The sequence below is a fragment of the Cyphellophora attinorum genome (assembly GCF_001299255.1).
Source record: "Cyphellophora attinorum strain CBS 131958 chromosome Unknown Contig4, whole genome shotgun sequence".
Taxonomy (NCBI): domain Eukaryota; kingdom Fungi; phylum Ascomycota; class Eurotiomycetes; order Chaetothyriales; family Cyphellophoraceae; genus Cyphellophora; species Cyphellophora attinorum.
This window is the reverse complement of record NW_017253232.1, coordinates 442,929-463,656: the sequence shown is the minus strand read 5'-3', so window position 1 is coordinate 463,656 and position 20,728 is coordinate 442,929. Positions and strand designations below refer to the sequence as shown.

General features: G+C 54.4%; 7 protein-coding genes across 7 annotated transcripts; 3 read left to right on the top strand and 4 right to left on the bottom strand.

The window, feature by feature from the left end:
• Positions 1-1,783: 1,783 nt before the first annotated feature.
• On the top strand, positions 1,784-3,568 carry AB675_6266 (Trichodiene oxygenase; the record flags this gene model as incomplete). Its single annotated transcript, XM_018146544.1, has 4 exons — positions 1,784-2,030; positions 2,083-2,621; positions 2,678-3,318; positions 3,394-3,568. 4 exons carry the CDS (start codon positions 1,784-1,786, stop codon positions 3,566-3,568), a joined length of 1,602 nt encoding a protein of 533 aa, XP_018004067.1.
• Positions 3,569-4,248: 680 nt separating this feature from the next.
• On the bottom strand, positions 4,249-5,796 carry AB675_6265 (putative 2-dehydropantoate; the record flags this gene model as incomplete). Its single annotated transcript, XM_018146543.1, has 1 exon — positions 4,249-5,796. The coding sequence occupies one exon, from the start codon at positions 5,794-5,796 to the stop codon at positions 4,249-4,251; it is 1,548 nt and encodes a 515-aa protein (XP_018003880.1).
• Positions 5,797-6,236: 440 nt separating this feature from the next.
• On the top strand, positions 6,237-7,087 carry AB675_6264 (Nuclear nucleic acid-binding protein C1D; the record flags this gene model as incomplete). Its single annotated transcript, XM_018146542.1, has 2 exons — positions 6,237-6,417; positions 6,465-7,087. 2 exons carry the CDS (start codon positions 6,237-6,239, stop codon positions 7,085-7,087), a joined length of 804 nt encoding a protein of 267 aa, XP_018003671.1.
• Positions 7,088-7,449: 362 nt separating this feature from the next.
• On the bottom strand, positions 7,450-8,726 carry AB675_6263 (uncharacterized protein; the record flags this gene model as incomplete). Its single annotated transcript, XM_018146541.1, has 2 exons — positions 7,450-7,622; positions 7,661-8,726. 2 exons carry the CDS (start codon positions 8,724-8,726, stop codon positions 7,450-7,452), a joined length of 1,239 nt encoding a protein of 412 aa, XP_018004005.1.
• A 607-nt stretch (positions 8,727-9,333) lies between these two features.
• AB675_6262 (uncharacterized protein) lies at positions 9,334-10,989 on the bottom strand (the record flags this gene model as incomplete). The annotated part of the gene is made up of 1 exon (XM_018146540.1): positions 9,334-10,989. The coding sequence occupies one exon, from the start codon at positions 10,987-10,989 to the stop codon at positions 9,334-9,336; it is 1,656 nt and encodes a 551-aa protein (XP_018003804.1).
• A 1,980-nt stretch (positions 10,990-12,969) lies between these two features.
• On the bottom strand, positions 12,970-15,218 carry AB675_6261 (Inhibitor of growth protein 3; the record flags this gene model as incomplete). Its single annotated transcript, XM_018146539.1, has 2 exons — positions 12,970-13,119; positions 13,170-15,218. 2 exons carry the CDS (start codon positions 15,216-15,218, stop codon positions 12,970-12,972), a joined length of 2,199 nt encoding a protein of 732 aa, XP_018004141.1.
• A 767-nt stretch (positions 15,219-15,985) lies between these two features.
• On the top strand, positions 15,986-18,063 carry AB675_6260 (uncharacterized protein; the record flags this gene model as incomplete). The annotated part of the gene is made up of 2 exons (XM_018146538.1): positions 15,986-16,557; positions 16,626-18,063. The coding sequence occupies 2 exons, from the start codon at positions 15,986-15,988 to the stop codon at positions 18,061-18,063; spliced, it is 2,010 nt and encodes a 669-aa protein (XP_018003934.1).
• Between the last annotated feature and the right edge of the window lie 2,665 nt (positions 18,064-20,728).

Below are 20,728 nucleotides of genomic sequence, written 5' to 3'. Positions count from 1 at the left end.
CGTGTGACTTGAGCGTCTTTGAAGCTGCTGCTGATGTGAAATGGAAGCTGCTAGTAGTCCAGTACGAACATGAGTCCAGGAGAGGGTGACTCTTGTAGCAGACTGATCTGAGCGCAGTCTGACCGCCAGGGCCGCTTAAGTTCACCCAGATGTATCTGTGAGTTGTAGGATGCGGCAAGAGCAGATGCCACGGACCCATCGCACGTTCCTGCGCCCGGCATGAAGTTCCATTTACTCTTGCCCAGCCCTAGTGAGCATCGCAGGGGTACTCAGAGTCGATTGAGCAGGCACACTTCATGTCGCCTGAACGTCAGTATCTCCTCGCCCAGACCTCAGTGGCCTGGCAACCGGCCTCGGGGGTCGATGGTCACCCACTTTTCTACTTTACTTATTGGTCCTTATATATTCGTCTTGCCAAATATCCATCCAACAATCGCACCCAGATCCTAGCGGTGAGCAGGTCTATTGATCGGCGGAGACAATCCATGGAAAGCTACATAGGAAAAGGTCGATAGTTGTCCTGAGCAGCTAATAAAACTATTACCATTCAGTATGGGGTACAGTCTCCTTCATCGATTCGCTCCCGATGGTGTGTACTGATAGTAGTTTTCCTAAACGTTTCCAAGATCATCATCGATCTCGAGTTTGTCCGAGAGTGCATCCAGAAACAGTTCCTCTCTCAAACCTGGCGTTTAGTTTTTGCTTTTTTGACGACTGGGTGTTTTGCTGTTTACTTTGGTTGTTGCTGTGCGGTTGTTGTATCGTTGACTTGCCAAGACAGCAGATGTAGGTCGCTCTCGTCTGAGACCAGTCGTGTGCTGATCACTGGCAGTCGCGTGCGATTCCGACCCAGATTCGGATTCCGGCAACAACGCTGCGACTGATATTTCCGATCGCCTTTGTCCAAGAGCCAGCAGCTCGACACCTCACCTCAGTCGCCGCGACCATCGCCCGGTCTTAGTATCGTTCGCCCATCGGTACTATGCTAGCATCCTCTCCCGTCTACCGCTCTCAATGCGTACGTGTGCAACCATGGGTGGATGAACTACTCACTGCTGCCCCTTCTCGCCTTATTCGCCATTCCCGGCTTGTCCAGCTTCACCGCCGCGGTCCGATAGGTAAGATAGCAAAGATATGAGGTTCAGAAAATCCTTCTGGAAAAGTGATTACATGCTCCACATACCCGAAACAACAGGGCATGATGGCTCAGCCTTGAGACCTTGCTGTGATGAGCTAATCCAGAGCGTATCTGTGCACCTCTCTTGCCTTCATCTCAGTCGAGTTGGGATCTCCATCGCATACATATGTGACTGTTAATTTCGAAGTATCATCGGAGCGAGACGAAACGATTCGATCTGCCCGCCGGGCTTGAGCTCGCACAGCTTACCTGGATTCGATAGCCAGCCGGACCAATCACAACCATTGCGCGTTCCCGATGCCCTTCGTCAGGCCCAAATCCTTCTTGAACTCTCCCTCACTTATGTCACTCTTTGGCTAGCTCTAAACACGTTCGCAGGAACTATGTTGCATATCGGCCACGGCTGATCCTTTTCCAAGGGTGGAGCTTCAGCGCTTGTCCGCGTAGGATGGGACCTGTACCATAGCTTGAGGCATGATACCTTTGCTCATGGAATCATTCGCATTCGGCACTGTGCTGCGTGAGTACAATAATTGGGCCTGAAAACTTTAGTAGCTGGCCGACCACAAGCTATAAGATCTTATCTTCTCAGACGACAAGTCAATCTCAACGATCGTGCTAAGGTGAAGCCCATACATCGAGATCATGGGCGCCGACCTCTTCCATTCTCTAACTTCGGTCGCCAAGCTGGGCTCGATCGCGTATCTGCTTTATCTTGTTGTGAGCACAGTTGGTCTCATCGTATATAGAGTGTTCTTCCACCCCCTTCACAAGTTTCCTGGTCCACGACTGGCTGGTGCAACATACTGGTACGAAACCTATCAGGACCTCTTCACAGGCCCGTACCCGGGCCAAGGAGCATACAACATCGAACGCCTTCACAAGCAATATGGTAAGCCCGACGCAAGAAGCGTGGACACCCACCTAACCAAAGTCCGATACAGGCCCTATCGTCCGCGTTAGCCCCGACGAGCTCTCCGTCAATGATCCGGACTGGTTCGACACACTCTACAAATCTGGTCGACGCGACAAATGGCCCAAGAACTCCAAAGCCAACGGCTCGCCTGGCTCCATCGCCTCCACCATCCACTATGCCCAACACAAGGCACGGCGCTCCGCCATCACGCAGTTCTTCAGCAAGCAAGCCGTCAACAACCTCGAATCCATCATCGGCGCGAAGGTCAACCAGCTCACTAACGGCATCGAGCGCGAATTCCGCCAGAAGGGCCAAGTGCTCAACACTGGCATTGCTTTCACGGCGCTCACGCTAGATGTGATCAGTGATTATTGCTTTGGACAGTCGTGGCGGTGTCTCGAGCGTCCTGATTTCGCGCCAGAATGGAAGAAGACGATGACGAATTTGTTCGAGCCTGTGCCCGTGATGAGGAACTTCCCATGGATCATGGGCTTCATGCAATCGCTACCGGATTGGGTCATGGCGAAGATGGCGCCGGATATGGTTATCTTTGCAGAGGCGAAAAATGTCAGTGACCTCTGCCATGCACCTGACCAGCACCTACTGACCTATATCATCTACAGAGCGTGCAAAGACAAGTCGAGCGCATCATCGCCGAGCGCGAAGCCTCTGCCACAGGCACAAAATCATCCTCTCTCGGACGCCCCGAGCCCGGCTTTGACAACAGCTCCTCGCGCACAATCTTTCACGCCGTGCTCGACTCGCCTCTCGGTTCCGAAGAGAAGACTGTGGACCGGATTACGGACGAAGCCTTCGTGATGATCGTCGCGGGCGGCGAGACTACCGCAAAGACTCTTACGAACGCTGTGTACCACCTCCTGGCCAATCCTGCATGGCTGAAGCGTGTGCTGGCCGAGTTGGACCAGGTTATGCCTGACCCGAACGTCCTTGCTCCTTACTCGAAACTAGAAGCGCTGCCCGTGTTGGGGGCCGCGATCAAAGAGACGTTGCGGATTAGTGCGCCGGTGACGAATCGGGTGCAAGTGATTGATCCGGAGGGCGATTTGATGTTCGGTGACAAGTGGGTGGTTCCACGAGGCACCCCGGTGAGTATGAGTGTGCCGGCCATCCATCTTGACGCGGCGTGTTTTCCGCAGCCGATGGTGTTTGATCCGGAGAGGTGGATTAGTGAGGAGACGAGGGAGAGGAGCTTGAGGTATTATATGCCATTTCATCGGGGAACGAGGAATTGCGTGGGGCAGAAGTGAGTCCATCTATCGTTGTCGCTTATCTCTGTTTAGTGTGATAGAGACACTGACGAGAAACGTGCGTGGTCTAGCCTCTCATACGCAGAACTCTACCTCGGTCTCGCTGCCGTGCTGCGCCGCTTCGAGCTCGAGCTATACGATACAGTGCGGGAGAGAGATGTCGACACGGTCAGGGACTGCTTTGTGGGGATGCCGACACCGCAGGCCCAAGGGGTCAGAGTGAGAGTTCTGGGGAAGCGACCTTGAAGTTGACATTGAGTACGAAGCAGGCGTTGGTCGACGAGATGCTCAAAGAAGTGAATAACGACGGGCATCGTTAGAGTCCGAGTCATGCTGGAAATAGTGAATGCTCCCACGCCGAGCCAGTAGAGTGAATGCTTCGGTCTGCTCGATCTTCATTTGTGGAGACGATGTCTATAAGTATCTGCTCTGCCCCCGACCTTGTTCTTCCCCACGATTAAGGTGGCTGCGTACGAATTGATGCCATGCCTTGGTAGCAAACACTGCTAACGGGTGGGGCAACTTACTGCACGATTGATGGATCACCTCTTTATAGTCTCTTGAACGAAAGGGCCAAGTCCGTAGTAATGACCCACGACACCTGACCGACCATCTCAGGACCTTCTGACCCCTTGACCACCTCACTCACGAGCGAACGCGCACGCTCTTGAGGATCTGTTCACGCTTTCTGCATCATTCTGCTAATCCTTGGGAGACATAATATCGTCTCACCAGCGGCGAGCATCTAAATGATTACTACCAAATGTCTGAAACGACGAGGTGATCGGTCAGTGATGAACATCAGAACGAATTGATCTATAACCTCTGAACAATGCATATAATGTGCTAAACATTCGGCTCGAAAGTGGCAGCTCACATGTCTTCAGCAACTGTGGTCGTAGGCCTTCTGAGTGTACTGGTCTCAATCACGGCTCGAACTTCCCGGGATGCCACCTCGGCTCACCACTCAGATCTTCCAGTATCACCGGCTCTGGTCCTTGTCCAACACCACCATCCTCACCCTGCCTGCCCTGATTCTTCTTCCCAGCCCCAGCAATTATACTAGGCTCCCCCACCGTCGTTCCCTCCACGATCCCACCTGCAAACGGAATCTCATCAATGCCCTTCTGGACCCCAAACAGTACCTTCGCCTTCACCATCTGGCACACCATGAAATTCAAAACCGCCTGCACGCCCACCTCTTGCCCCCTTTTCACGATATACCCATTGATATAGTCGATCTCAGTATCGAGTTTCGCCTTCCTGACATCCTCGCGCATGGAGCTTGAGTTCTTGGCTGTCTTCGTCGCTACTCCCACGAACAGGTCCTTGAGGCGGGCGGAAGAGAAGCGTGCGTTTAGCGCAGGAATGGTTTGCAGCTCGGGTAGAGAGCGGATTACTAGACTCAGCTCGGCGAGGAGCATGTTTTGAACGGTTGAGAGTGGTGTGTTCTGAAGCATGAAGCCGTTGGGGAGGTCGTAGAGGGCGGTGAGCGGGTTCAGAAGGGCGTTGGCGGAGAGTTTCTCGAGTTGGAGCTGGAGGAGATCGAGGTAGGGGTATGCGGCGGCGGCGAGGGTCGAAGTCCGGGTCAGCGTGCGCAACAGGTAGCGAGCGGAGAGTGATGTGGCGTAAAGTTCGGCGTCGGTTGGGTAGTGACGAGCGCGGTCTTCTGGGGAGAGCGAGGACAATGATGTGGTCTGTTGGAGGGATTTGGGCGGTAAGGGGTAGCGGTCGGTGTCGCGGTGGATGCCGAGCGAGGTGGCGCCGAAGCCGGTGTGGTGGACCGTGACGGGTCCGGTCATGTAGCAGCCGTGGGAGATGACACCAATGAGGAAGGTCGGACGAGTGGCTGGGTCGGTGAATACTTGGTCGATGAGCTCATCGATTTGGCCGAGACCGTTCTGCATGAGGCAGATAGTGGTGCGCTGGTCGACGCGGTGTCTGATGGACTTCATGGCGGCGACGGAATGCTGGGCCTTGACAGTGCAGATGAGGGTGTAGATGAAGGTCTCGTCGGTCTCTGGCAGGACCTCGTCCTCACTGCGAGGGTAGGCAGGCGTGTTGGTGCCTTCCTTCCAATACCCCTTGTAGTGCCAGGCAGGCGGTGGCTGGCCTGGCTCCCATGGCTGTCGAATATCACAGTCATAGCCTCGCTGAGGATCATTGAGGTCAGCCTTGATGTCCATAAGGCGAATAACGCTGCCACATCTTCGAAAGGTATCGTACATGGATTGTTTGTGCATCATGATGGTTACAGGCGGCGGATGTGGTATTGTTCGCAGTGAATGGGCGATCAGTGTTCCTATGCTGCCCATGCCGAGTATGTGAATCCGTCGCGTGAGCAGCTTCTCCTCGTCTGCCTCAGGCGGCTCCATTGTACTGGGTCGAAAGTCCTGCGACGTCGAGAACTGCGGTTGTGACTGCCCTTGAGTCTGCCCGCTGGGTCCCGCCCACCATGACTTCTGCTCCGCCATTGTCGAAAATTGTGGTGTTCTATTCACCTGGGTTACATGACTCGTCCGCAGCGGTGCGGATGTCGATCTAGGTAGGAAGAGGCATGACGAGTTACTTCACTTGCAAGTCGAAGTACAAGCCGGCGAGTCGCGCCGTCCAGAGGAGCCACGGTGAGTCACCTGTCTATAGAACCGTGCATCGTCAGTCTGCGGTGAGGAATGAGCTCGCCGCAGGTAGCTTTCAATGACGATGAGGTCCATTCGAATCGACGGCGCGATTTTGCGGGGAATCAGTGCCGAACGGCGTGCGCCGAACCTCCAATTCGGAGCCCCGAGAGAAGCCGGCGTCTATCACGATCGCGACTTCACAAAATTGCGACTTCTTTCTTCTTTCCCATTGACTTCTTCTCGACCGAGTCTCGAGAGCATTCGTGCACACTAACATACTCTAGCTAGCCACTATGGACACTGCCGGCGTCCGCGACGCTCTCAAGCAGATGTCCGGGCACCTGAGTGACCTAGACCAGACTCTTCAACCACTACTAACCACCGCATTATCAGACACGATCAAGAAGCTGCCTCTTCTCGATCGTGCCAAACTCTACGTCGCAATCTGCTCCATCATCGAGACTCTTCTCTACTGTAGGATCCACTCCACGCCAGAAGTCCAGGCTGACTTCTTCCTACAGCATACCTGCTCCTTCATGGCGTCAAGGCCAGAGAACATGCAGTCTTCAAAGAACTGCTACGAGTCAAGCAGTACTTCGAGAAGATCAAGGCCGCCGAGGCAGGCTCAACGCCAGAACGCAAAGATCTCACACTCAACAAGCAGGCTGCTGGGCGCATGGTCAAGCATGCTCTGGCTGGCAATAAAAAGTTCGACGTGGAGCTGGCTGCTCGCAAAGAGGCAGAGTTGGCCAATGCGAGGAAGATGCTGCAAGACATGGAAGATCGAAAAAAGCTACAAGAAGAGCGCAAGCTGAAGCGGATGTCTGGCGGCGACGGCAACGGCACACCAACGGCACCTCAGCTCAACGGGTCGTCCGAGATCGACCACCCCATGCCTGACGCTGCCATTGCTACTACGAATCTTGAAGAAGGCGAAATCGAAGGTGACGATGACGCTGTCGACGTTACTGATCCCCAAACCCCCCAGTCCATCGCTACCTCAGAATTGACTGATAGCTCAAAGACTCTCAAGCCAAAAATCAAGCACAAGAAGCGGGCGCGCACACGCGAGAAGCCCCAGGAGTTGTCCGCCAAGAAGAAGCGCAAATACGACAACACCAAGGAGTTGACCATCACTTCATAGAGTGTTCATTCTGCTTCCAGCTTTCTGGAGACTATTTCGACGAGCGATGTCCAGCATTGGGCAATAGATCAATCGATCTCCATTGATCGTGGTTCAAAACACACCTCCAACCTTCTCGCACGTCTCTTCCGTGATTTCCCTCCAGTTCTGCCTCAATCCACGGCCATTCACCTGACCGCTGCTCGCTCCGCATTCCTCATGTACCGATGCTGGTGTGTGGGCTCGTAGCATATGCCGTATGGCCCCAATGCTGACCGTCCAGTCTGCAATGCACCTCAACGCCGCATCGAATTGCGTTCGCGTTCTCTGCAAGGCGATTGCGTACTGTCATGATTGGAAGAAAGGCCTCCCAGCGGACGTTCTTACCGCAACTCCCATCGATCATTCTCCCTCTTTAAGATCTCAATCGCCTTCCCACCGCCATCCAAACTCCTTCTCCCGGCCTCAAGGATTGCCGTTGTAACAATCGTGTTCCCCAGCGTTGGCAGCCCTCGCCTATCCAGCTCCTCAACTGTAACCTTTCCCTCGTTGACACCTGTTACTCCGTTGATGAACTTTTCGAAACTCACATACCCATACCCGGCCTGCCCACCGAAATTCCCCTCCTCGTCCGGCGGATACCGCATGTAGAATGGTTGATCCATTTCGTGCCTGCTTCTGCCGCTGTTGCGTCCGGTGGGTCTGAGACGACTTCGTATCCGCGCTTCGCTTGGTTCACGTTGACTTCTCCTTTTGAAGCAACGTAGTGGAAATGTTGCTGGCTATGCACGCCCGCGTTCTGCGGCGCCGTCCAGCTCGCCGTGTAGATCCCCGTTGCCCTCTTCCCAGCCTTGTCGGGATGAGTCCAGTCCACCAATAACGTGATCGTGTCCTCAGTCCCCTCAACACAACCCTCCGCCTCCGCTATTCCCCTGGATGCGCTGGCGCGCACAACAGCGGGATGCCAGCCCAAGCTCCCCACGATCCACGCGCAGATATCGACGTGGTGGCTGTTGAGATAGTAGCTGATATCGCTGTCCTTCCCAGCCCAGGCTTTGAATGTCGCCAGCTGGGATTTCGGCTGCGACATGTAGCTGTACCAGTAGTTGAAGTCCCCCAGCTGGTTCACGGCCCGGTGTTTGGCGTCTAGGTAGGCTGGATCGAAGCGCTTGTGGTGCTCGATGTAGACGAATACGCCATGCTGGCGGGATAGGGTCAGGAGTTCGAGGTGGTGCGAGAGGAGTTGCGTTGCGGGTTTGGTGATCATGACGTGGATCTTTCGCTCGATGGCGTACTTGGCGATTGGGTAATGGGTACTGTCGGGCGTGAAGATCGTGATTGCAGACCCGGCGGGGAGGGCGTCGATGGCGGCTTTGTAGGCTTCTGGGTCGGTTTTGTCGTTGGCGGGGTAGGAATTGAAGGATGTGTCGAGGTTGTTGTAAACTTTGGTAATGTTGTTGTGCAGGTGCTCGCGAATGGCAGGGAATTTGTGGCCTGAGGTGCCCACGATGGAAAGGGCGCCGACTTTGCCTCGTCGGCGGAGGTCGAATAGTGTGAGACCGACCACGCCGATTTTCTTGTCGCTGGTCGATGCGCTACCGCCGACGAAGCCGGTTGTGTATTCGCCGCTGCCGACCATGAGGACTGCTGGGGGCGCCATGTGGTGGTGAAGAGGTATCTGGGTTTGACGACAACGAGAGGCGATCTGTTCAGAGCTGGTGTGGTCTCAAGTCCGTGAATTCGGAAACTCTTGGTAGTGGCTGGTCAGAATCGAAGCCTCCATCCTGTAGGGTTCCCACCGGTACTTATATTGGAAATCAATCCTTCACTCGTGCATTGAAGTGAAGTGATGTCGATTGTAGTAACCGACCCAGAAGAGTCAATAGCCGGTGTACCCCACAAATGGGTGACATCGACCCCAGATTTCCGGAATGCTGCCCCCAACTACGAATGCGGCAAGGAGAGTCTTCACCCCAGGGTGGCGTGGCAGCATCAACGATGGGAGGCGATGACACGCCCAGTATGCAAATAGATATGATAGATAGTACTGTACATACTCAGCTATTTACATTTTACTTAGACGGCAATGTGACAGTTCGGGGTATATATACACAAAATGGACCTGGAAACAACAAAATCCACCAAGTCTTCGCCCAACGCCTTCGCTACCACAAGGAATATCGCCTGAAATCTGTGTATGTGCTTTTGCATGTCACTTACCACTGCTTCACACGTTCTCAGCGAACCGACTCCGGCCACTTCGGCACTCACACGGCTGCCATCACGGCTCGCAAGTGTACGTCCAACGCCGTCCGGAACAGGCAAACCATGAGCCAGTGGCGGCATCGGCGGAGCATCTGCATATCCGGAGTCTGCTGTATCGGTAGCCGGATGGAGCTCGGTGCCGGGCTGATAGTGACCGGCGTTCGAGCAGGGCTTGGTCTCAGAGCAGCCATACCTTCGGGCTGACCGACCGAGACCTGGCTCGGCGTGCGCGGTCCGGATGCTGCGAAATCTCGAGTCGAGCTTGGGCCAGGCTTCTCCTCACCTGACCCTATGGTAGGACTGGGTGGATACGTAGGCGTGTCCGTCCCACGACCTCCATAGAAGCCTCGACTGTCGCGATAGAACGAGGACCCTGTCAGATTGCTCTCGTTGCGTTGGTGGCCAGCGGCCGATCCGCCTGCTTCTTTCGAGAACGCACCATAGTCGCCTCCAAACCCATCTCCTCCAGTACTAAGGACAGGGGCAATTTTTCGGCCTGCGATTTTCTGAAAGCCACGTTCACTTTCAGGTACTGTCGAAGCTGTCAAGTCCGTGGCTTGAGTGTGACTGGAGTAGGGTCGGAGTTTTCGAAGACTGCTAGCAAGAGTCGCTGTGAGTGGAATGACGGAGGACCGCCCTGACATCCGCTGTGGACCATCATTGCCGCCTTCCAGCATGTTCCTCTCAGCGAGCTGCTCTGGCAAACGTCCCTGAGCCTTCAGCTTCATTCGACGTCGTCTGAGCAGGAAGAGGATGAAGACCAGAATCACTGCCACGCCTGCTATGCTACCGACGACTCCACCGACGACCTCTTGCTGCTGCGGACTCAACGAAGGACCGCCGCCTCCGCCACCTCCGGACGAGCTTGATGTCGCAGCGGGTGCTTCCGAGGTTGCGGTCGCTCCGACTATTGCGCCCCCATTGTCACCTGTAGCGGCAGCAGTGGCAGTGCTGCTGTCATCGGACGAAACGCCGATGCCGAAAGCTGTATTCGTTGGCTCAACGTCGGTAGTACCGCTATCATCGCTGACCGTGGCAAGGACTACGGGAAATAAGGTGCCATTAATGTAAGAGATCTCCAGAGTTGACGTCGTTGTCACCGTAACAATATTGGTCGAAGAAGTGATGGTGCCATTCAAGCTGGTGGACGAAATTTCCGAGATGCTTGGTGTACTGCTGCTGGTGCTACTCGAGCTGGAGCTTCCAACTCCGGAGGTCGTGCCGTTGTTGATACTGCTTTCGGTCTGCGTCAATGTAGGAATAGAAGTCAGATCTCCTGGTATTGTCACCGAGCCTAGATCTGACAGTGATAGTATAGAATCGGTAGACGCCGTAGGGATCGTGGTTGCCAGAAACGTGGAGGTGCCATCGTTGACGTTGACGACAACTTGTGACGCTGCGACCGTGATAGTAGCGTCAGTCCTCTTCTGTAGATGAGGAAGAGGATGGGCCTGGAGACCATCGCCAAAGATGGCCCGTCGTTGGTAGAGGTTTAATTGGGCTGTAGGGGCCGGCGTTGCCGCTGGATGCCCATCAGTGTCGTCGCTTTGTATGCCCATTTCTGAGGTAAATAGACCCTCGGCCATCCGAGAGCCAGTATCTCGTGGTGAGCGGATGTCAGGATCTTCAATCCGTAATCTCTTCAAAGGTCTCTCCATTGCACATTATGCGGTGCCTCCGCACACGGCCCAGACAGGCTGCTAGATGAGTATTGTTTGGTGCAAGTTCACTATGGTCACACCCTCGTCATGCGTCAAAGACAGTGTGCGACTTGCGCCGCTGGGGGAATGTACGCCCGAATAGTCGTCGAGTCGGCCTTCAATGAGAGTGGTCGAGCGTTCGGATAGTGTAGAACGTTAGGGCGAACGTCGGCGCGGTGGTATGAGCAGTGTGCTAAAGGAGCGGCAGCTGGCACGAGGCACAGCGATATACACGGTCGAATAGAGTCTATGTAGATCTGCAAGAAAGACGGTTGTTAGTCGGTGGGATATGTACGAAGTGAGACATGAGGGGTTGCATGATTCATAGGCCATGCGGGCTCGAAGTCACACACGCACCTTAGGACCAGCAGCTGCATATTGTACCTTACTGTCGCAAACTTTGGCGGACAGACATGACGGTTGAAGTGAAGCGACGCTTTGACAGATGTGGTTGTATGTCGAATCGAAGCGGGCCCAGCCAATGTCACCAGGCCTTTGTGGAGGGTGGTTGATTAAATCGTTGTGTATGTCGCGATATTACCGACTGCACATGTGGTGCATCCAATGAAGGTGGAAGCGATGATTAGCGAGTGATGCTCTTTCCGAGTATTGTGTGTGCCTGCTCGGTCGTGGTTGATGGGACGCGCTGGCCAGAGCCTGGAATGTGTCTGCTGTGTGTTCTAACAATAGGAGAAAAATGACAGCTGAGATTCCAGCAGCTTTGGTGCACAGCAGACCAAATAACAGTAATATTAGGTGTTCGGCGCACTGCGACCTGTGAACTTTCCTCGAGGGGACGACGAGCTGTGTTGCTGAGCTGCGCTGGAGGAAAAGGCTGGCAGGCGGGATGCGACTTCAAGAAGGACGGGCAACGGCTCAGACCCGAACAGCCCAAGACGAGCGTGACAGCCAGCAGCAAGACCACAGCTCCACCACAATTCAGGAGATGATCTCCAGCGAACGCAACTGGCTGTAGCTGGTCCAGGTGCAAAATCGTAGGTGGAGCACTAGGGAGATAGTACCTGCATCGTCCTCGCGTGGCTTGAACTTTTAGGTCTTGGTCAAATCTCACAGCTCGGTCCACCACTTCCTAACCGAGTCCTCAACACCAAACAAACATGAATCACCGGGATCGTTCTTGCGGCAAGCAGAGTTCGAGAAGCAGCACAGATAGCAGAACGGCCTCAGCAAAGCAGAGGATGGCAATTGCACTCCGTCTACACTTGCAGGCAGCTACAATGACAGCCGGCGACAGTGCAGTGCAGCTCGAACGGACAATACTCGCTTCGAGTTGCAAGGATCTCCTTTCGAGGAGCGCTCCCCCGAAAATAGCTTGTTACAACAATTTTCTCGAATCTCGACGCGAACGGTCATCGAAACCGCACGATACAACTCTGATGCTTGAACCCAGTCTGCCGCGTGATCGACTGTTGATCAGTTCTGATCAGCACAGAGCCGCGCACTTGCATCTCCATTTGACAGAGAACGACTTGTGTAGAGTATGTGTGTGGGGGGTCCGTCAGCGGGAAATTCATTATTTCATGACTTCTCGCCGTGTGCTGTGCGGTTACACAAAAGCCCGTCAGCGGCCCGCCGACAAGCACGAGGGATAAGTGGCTGCCCGATCATACCATGTGCCACCCTCGGATGGAAACCGTAAATATTTGCATGCTGACTGCCTCGCTCAGACCAGCCTCGTATCGAATGGTCCAGTCTGTTGCCAAATTCCGGACATGACTTTGGCTACCACAGTCGTGATGATTGTCAAGTGAGGTCCACAGGCTGTCAACGTGCAAGATCATGGACGTCTGTCAGATTCGACTTGTCGCTCCAGCTCGATGATGAAGCACTTGTCTGTTCGACACTTCCGGCCCTACTAGATGAAGTGCTTGTCTTTCCGACACTTGTGTCCGATGCTGAATCTTCAGCATGACCCGACTAGGGTCTGATGCCACGCCCAACCAAACCATTGGTATTCTCGCCCTTGTGATACTTCTTTCGATCTCCGGGACAGTACCACTTTGTGGTCCGTCCTGGCATCTCCGCAAGCTCCACACAGTCCATGTGAAACCACGTTCCAAACTCGCACTATAATGAAGCATGTCAGCGCAGCCACGGAAGTAGCGGAAACAACTTACCTCTGGGTCCAGCTCACAACAGATCATCTCGCCGTAACTAACATCGCCACAGATGCAGTATCGCTCTTCATTCGGGTCCACGACCTCGAGCCGCCCATCGATATCGACTCGTACTTCGGCTGAGGCTGGAGACGGATCCACTGCCGCCTTCTTCTGCTTTACTGGCTTGCTCTGGCGTTTACTGACTAAGACAGCTGCCCCGCCATGTTGATTGGTCTGCTTCACAGTGCCTGGCACCTCTCGCTTGGTCCGACGGCTGGCCGCCGTGGGTAGACCTTTTGGTGACGGCTCCGCTGCTGGAGTCATACGCAACGAGATGGATGGCGTACGTCGGTCGGGCGCCGCTGGCGTTGCCGAAGCAATTCTACTGGAGGCTCGAGTAGCGGCGACTGGGACAGCCATGCTCTCACCGCGTTCTGCAGGAGGTGCCGTCGACTTACGCGACACAGGTCTCGACGTTACAGGAGGAGGTGGCGTAGATTGTTCCATTTTGGGAGCCACAGACGCTTCTGCCGTGCTGTTCGCCTGAGAAGATGTCTCCTCGCTCGAAGCTTCGTCAGATGACTCGGTCGAGGACGATTCGAGGGGAGCGACGTTGAGGTTCAATGGGATCTTGATGGTGCCTGCACTTGGTCGAGGTTCAGTTGGCTGCGCAGCGGGGAGGAGCGGCGATGGCTTGGCTGGTGCAGTCTTCTGTCGCTTCCTCTGATCTGGTTCCGCTGATGGCGATGCAGACACGCCTGCTTCGTCTAGTTTCCGCTTCTTGGATGTTTTGTCAGCTTGCTTCCTCGTTGTTGTGGTCGTGGGGACAGTAGGCGAGCTTGCACTCCTGCCGATGTGGGCGAAAGCGGTCTGGAGAGGGCTAAATATGTCCTTAAACAGAGAGCCCATGTTCCCTAGACGCCGAGCAGCCAACTCTGTTTCCTGAGCTGCCTTTGCAGCCTCTGTGCGAGCAGGAACGGGGACAGACTTCTCCTTCTTCTTCTTGTCGGCCTTCGTAGTAGACTTTGGCTTGGCTTCGGATGCGACGGTGATGACAGGGCTTTCAGCCTCTGGCTTCTCAACCTTTGGTTGTTTGGGACCTTCGATGTAATTGAAGGGTGTTCCGTTGGCTTCTGCGGTCTCTTTTGCACGGAAGTAGTTCTCCCATCCGCGTCCTCTAGACTCGAGCTCGCGGCGAATCATGACTGGACTTGGATCCCAAGTATTGTTCTTCTTCATCTTCTTGCGGAGCTTGTACATCTCGTACTCGGTCAAATGTGTCCATGGCTTCCACTTGCTTCCAGGCTCAGCATCTTCTGGCGGAGGGGTGGGCTTCTTGAATGTGGAGCCTTCTCTAGATGCTCTCGCTACTCTTTCAATTGGGTCAGACCGGTCTCGATCCTTGAGCAACTTTGGCTGCTTGAGTTTGAGCATCGGTCTCGGAGGTGAGGGTGGGGGAGGAGACTCCCAGTCTGAGACTTCCGTGCTTGCTATGGCCTCATCTGGATCGTAAGGTGGTAGGACTTCGCCAGGTACGGTGACTCGTCTGCCTCGCGGTCGTCCGAGCAGGCCATTGCCGCTACGGGGTGGATTCAGGGTCAATCTAGTTGTGGCTGGTTTGATCTCTCTGCCTGATTTTGATATCTTCTTGTTCGACGTTGGAGGCTGCGGAGTAGGATCGCGCGAGGGCGGTTTGGGAATAGCATTCAGCTTTGCAATGATGCTCTTGAGTCTGTTCTGATGACGGTCTGCGACGTCAAACAGGCGGCTTGCTTCAGCAGCAGCAGATTCACGGGCATCGAGTGCTGAGTCGAGAGTGCCGATAATTTGACGCCTTAGAACTGCTGCATCGGGTCGCATAGTAGGCTCGACACTCGGCAACGAGCCATAAAGTCTGGTGAGGTCATGCAGACTGTCTGCATGCTTGTTGTATTCGTCGTCGAGACCTTGAATGAGCCTCAAGGAACGAATGAGGTCAGATGGAAGGTATTCTGTGTAGTCGAGGAAGTCTGTCACTGCCGCTTGCGCATCCGGATCGACGGCGCGCTCGCCGACGATGTCGACCATGGTGCCCATCAAAAATTACCATGTGCTGTCTGTTGCCATCTAAGCGACTGTGTTCGTAACTGTGGCCGCGACAAATACTGGGTGATGCAGGTGGACGAGCCTTAGTCTGACCGAGCCATTAGGAAGGACGCTACTCTCGGCAAGTGAATAATGCGGTCTGTTAGATTGCTATACTCCGAACGGATCACAGTGGTTCGATGCCAGTGCTCTGCCCGCAAGTTCGTCGTGGTCGCGCCTGCGATGTAATGGCTTCTGGGGCAGGAAGGCTATCCGACACGCTAGAGCGAATGCGAACTAGCACGACACGACGCGCTTTGAGCCGGTTGACTTGAACTTCGAGAGCCCAAGGTCCCGTTCTCCAGCATGGCAGGACCTCGGGAAGGAAAATCGATCGTTCAGGAAACAGTCTGTTGAAACGTTTGCCAAACTACGATTGCTGATACACAGCGCTCATGCGGCAGGCGCGATCATCTACTGCAAACATTTCCTGAGTCGTTGATGTCGCTGCAGTGCATACTCGACTTCAATGTTGTCCCTCATTTCAGTGCCAACTGATGAGCATGTCGTACCTGACTTCAATGATCTGAAGTCCTTCCGTGAATGTTTGCTCTCTCCAATGCATCTTGGTCTTCGCAACTTGTTGTCAGAGGCCGCCTTGTCTCTGAACAGTACTTAAGTGGTCTTGCCCTCTTCTGCAGTCTCCATCCTAGCTGATTCTCATCCTGGATCATCTTCACTTACTCTGTAGGACATGCTTACACGTCAACATGGTCACATCACCTCAGAGTCGTATCGCCTCGCTTCTCAAGGCTCAGAAGTTGACCAAACCGGTTGCTCCGGATCCGGGCGAAACTACTTTTGCGGAAAAGGAGTTTGAAGAACAGATTGCTCGACAAGAGGCCTGGAAACAGCCAAAATCTAGTGTACAGACCCGAGCTATTCCTGCCCCAAATAGCAGCGCAAAAGTTGCTCCAAAGCCAGCCCCAATGGAATGGCCTGACTATGCCTATGGAGGTAACTCAGGAGCCAATGAGGTCCAGCTCTCTGGTTCAGAGGACGACGAATACTCTGCTGCCTTTGCAAAGACGCCAAAGATGAAGCCGCCGAAAGCTAGTAAGACCAAGCAATCGACCACTACTAAGCACGAGGACTTCTCGACAGCCGTGGAACTTCGCAAGGAACTGGCGACGGCGGACAAGCATGGCAACCTGGTCACCGGCCATTTCTGTCTCCTGACCCTGGTCTCCAAGTTCCCCTACAAGTATATGTCCGACGGCGAAGATCGAGTATCTAAGCGCTTCTTCGCTGCGAACAAATTTTATGATCGTACCTGGGATCTGTGAGTCAAGCTATCTCCATCAACGCCCCAGTCACCCCCCTCTGAGCTGGACGCTAACATTCTTCCAGCTACTACGTCTATCCACCAGAGTCCTACAGCTCGTTGCCTATCTTTCTACTGCCGTACACTCAAGTCAAAGAACTTATCGATGAGATCGCTAAAGCCTTTGATGCCGATGTAGCTGTTCCAGCCTTCCCCTTCACCCTTACATTCTTCGACGATGGCACGCCACGACCACGTCTGCTGGGTACATCACGCTCGAGATCTCAGATGACTGCTCTGCAAGAAGAAGTCCAGACGCCGCCACTTGGTCACGGTGAAGCTCCTCCAAACGCATCAACAACTCTGCAGGCCTCTTTCACGGCTTTCAGATCCAAATGCGAACAAGCCATCTCGGCTAAGAAGACGAAGCACTCTTCCTCCAAGCGAACGAAGAAGGACCAACCCCTGGACCAGGTCAGAAACTGGTGCAACTCCATGAGTAGAGTTCAGAGATACTTTGGTCTGCTGCCGGCCGAGCGAAGAGCCGTTGTGCCATCTGCGGGCGCGAGCTGGGACGGGCAGGTTGAGTACGTGGAAGCACAGGCACCGAGTAACTCACTTGATGCACTCAACATCGACGAGCCTGCGCCCTTCGCTTTCGTCCACTTGCCGATATTCATCAGCATTGACATCGAGGCATGGGAGCGAGACCACCATATCATTACCGAGGTCGGCATCAGCACTCTCGACACTCAAGACCTTCGTGGACTAGCCCCAGGCAAGATCGGAACCGCGTGGCGATCGCAGATCCGTTCACGTCACTTCCGACTGGATGAGTTCAAGCATTTCAGAAATCGCCAGTTCTGCGTTGGCGATCCTTCTTCCTTCCAGTTCGGCAAGTCAGAGCTTGTCCCAAAGAGCGAAATTGGGAGTAAGATTGACGCTTGCTTTGCGTGGCCCTGGTCTGTACAGTACAAGCACGATGGCGATCTGAAGAAACAATGGGCTGAGTGGGAAGCAATGGCGGGCAAGGACACATCACAGGCTCCCGAGAAGCCAAACGGAACTGCCTCTACCGAAGACCAGCAGCAAGGTCCCAAAGCACGCACCATAATCCTAGTCGGCCACAACCTCAAAGCAGACCTCGAGTACCTCGCCCAACTTGGTTCCGAGATCTTCGCCCTCAAGACATCCACCGCCGTCCACGAAGGGCTTGGCGAAGCGTCATCTCGCGGCACCGAAGGACTCAAATCAATCAAGGAAGCGCTGGACACGGCTACACTCTACAAGGACCTGATGAAAGACAATCAGCCGAAGAAGCTCGCCACCGTGCTCCAAAGCCTTGAGATCGATGCCTACTACTTGCATAATGCTGGTAATGATGCTCGGTATACGCTGGAGGCTCTGGTGGCACTTGCTGTCAAGGCGCGTTTGGAGCGTGATGAGGCTAAGAAGAATGGTGCCGTGAATGGAAGCGAGGATGTGGCTGCGAATGGTGATGACGCGGAAGAGTCAATCTGGTGACCTGAGCATGAGCATTCAGAGACGCAGAGCAGGGCGAATGATTGATGGCCAAATTCTTCCGACTCCGGCGTGCTCTGTGAGAGTTCGTGTCTGTGCCCGCCGAAACCCTCAGAGTCGGGGCGTTCTGACCTCTCGTTGCGGCTCCCGGAGCAAGACAGTTGGTCGTTGGCAAGAAACCTGATGAACACCTCAGGTTCAAGTTGCCAAAGAGAGAACTGCTCAGTCGACGACGACGAAGCAACGACACACAGAGCCAAATAGGGAAAAGGGCCGCAGTAGACCAAATGATCTGTTGATCGGCTTTTAATCAAATCCAGATCATATTTCCAATTTGAACTTGCTCATAGTGCGAAAATATGCCTCACAAATCCATTCACTCTCTTCCTTCCACCGTGGAAACCCGCACAACCTCGTCATTTCCCACACACCCACCCCATCGTCACTACTCACAACTTCGACTTCCCCAACCCCATAACCCGATCCAACGCCAACGGATCCACATACTCCAACCCCTTCTGCTTCAACAACGCCCGCGACTTCTCCCTCTGCGCCTGAATCTTCTTCAACAGCGCCCCACCCTTCTTTGCCTCATTCCTCCCCAGCTGAATCAGATGCACCTCGTCCGGCCCATCCACAATCCGCATCGTCCGACTGTTCGCCCACATGCTCGCCAGCGGCGTATCCTGGCTCACACCCGCGCCGCCGTACGCTTGCATTGCTCTGTCCAGAACCTCGAGGAGGACCTGTGGGACGAAGACTTTGACCTCGGCGATCTCCTTCAGTGCGGTCTTCGCGTCGCCTTGGTCGATCTTGATGGCGGCATTGAGCACGGCGAGGCGCGCGGCGTCGATCTCCATGCGTGAGCGCGCGATGCGCTCGAGGATGATGCCGTGTTCGCTGAGGAGCTGGCCGAAGGGCTTCTTCGCGGGATCCTGTACGCGGGCGAGGAACCACTCGAGTGCTTTCTCCGCGGCGCCGACGCTGCGCATGGCGTGGTGGATTCGGCCGGGGCCTAGGCGGCCCTGGACGACTTCGAAGCCGCGGCCTTCGCCGAGACACATCATGTCGTTGTGTACGCGGACGTTTTTGAACTCGATTTGCGCGTGGCCGTGGGGTGCGTGGTCGTAGCCGATGACGGAAAGCACGCGGCGGATGGTGACGCCGGGTGTGTCGGCTGGAACGAAGATGACGGATTGCTGCTTGTATTTTGAAGAGTGATTTGGCGAGGACTTGGCCATGACGATGAAGATCTTGCAGCGCTGGTCGCCGGCGCCGGACGACCACCATTTCTGCCCGTTCAGAACCCAGTAATCACCGTCCTTGGTCATGGTCATCTCGATGTTGGTTGCATCACTGCCTGATCAGGATGTCAGTACGACGTAGTCTTCCACTACAGACCATGATCCTCGAGAGGAAGAAGCAAAAAGGGTAAAATAACTCACTAGCAACCTGCGGCTCCGTCATCAAAAACGCACTCCGAATCTCCCCCTCAACAACGGCTCCAACCACTCCCTCTTCTGCGCTTCCGTCCCATACTTGGCAAACACCTCCATATTCCCCGTATCCGGCGCCGCGCAATTCACCGCCTCGCTCGCCACGCCCGACTTGCCCAAATACTCCGCCATCAAACCATACTCGAGATTCGAGAACCCGGCACCCTGGGAGAAGTGGTTCTTGGGCAGGAACATATTCCATAGGCCGAGGTCCTGGGCGCGTTTCTTGAGGTCCTCGATGATGTCCGGGTGTTTGGAGAAGCGTTGGGCGGTGGTGCCTTGGCCGATTTGTTGGGCGTAGACGGCGTCGGCGGGGATGCATTCTTCTTCGACGAATTTCTCGACCTGTGGATGGTGGCGAAGAGGGGGGTTGGTTAGTTTGGGATTTTGGGTCGGATGGAGAATGATGTTGGAATCCGCGCGGAGTTGAAGGAGATTTTGTGTTGACACAACGTATTTATTGCTGTAGGATAGAATGACTTACAATGTCGAGCGTCTTCTTGGCTCGGTCACTGACGAAGGGCATGGCAATGGGAGGGATTCGCGTTGAAGCCGGGCCTTCGGACTTCTTGCCATCGCTGATCAGGTAGGGGACAGACATGGTGGCGGTAGGTATCTGAAACTGAGATGAATGATACGAAAATGGATCCTTGATGAAGTCCTCGAGGTATTTGATGGAGGACTCTCAAAGACAAAGGGGATGTTTATGGTTGTCCAATCTAAGTTGATTAATGATGAGCTCTTGTTCACTAGAAGAAGAAGCCGAGGCAGTCAGTCAGTCAGTCGGCAGTCGCTACCGGTGGCTGTGAACCGGGCTTATCTGTAACCGGATGACACGACCATGGTTGAGTGCGCACTATTGAATTGAATTAAATTGAATTTTCGTGGGTATACTCGGTACCGAGAATTTCCGGTGGAAATAGGACATGGTCCGATGAGACGAAATATGTAGGTATGATACCTACTTCGCGCAATGTATACTTGAACGACCAGATCCGAATCTATGGTCAAATCGTAGCCAGTTCTCATTGCAACTTGCGTTGAGGTCATACCCGTCTGAAGGTGACAGCACTGATCATGCAGGAAGCATAGTGAAAGCATTGAATTTCATGCTAGACCGCCTACAGAGCCGCCTGTTCAGGATAGACGCTTTCGCGGCATTGGGACTCCAC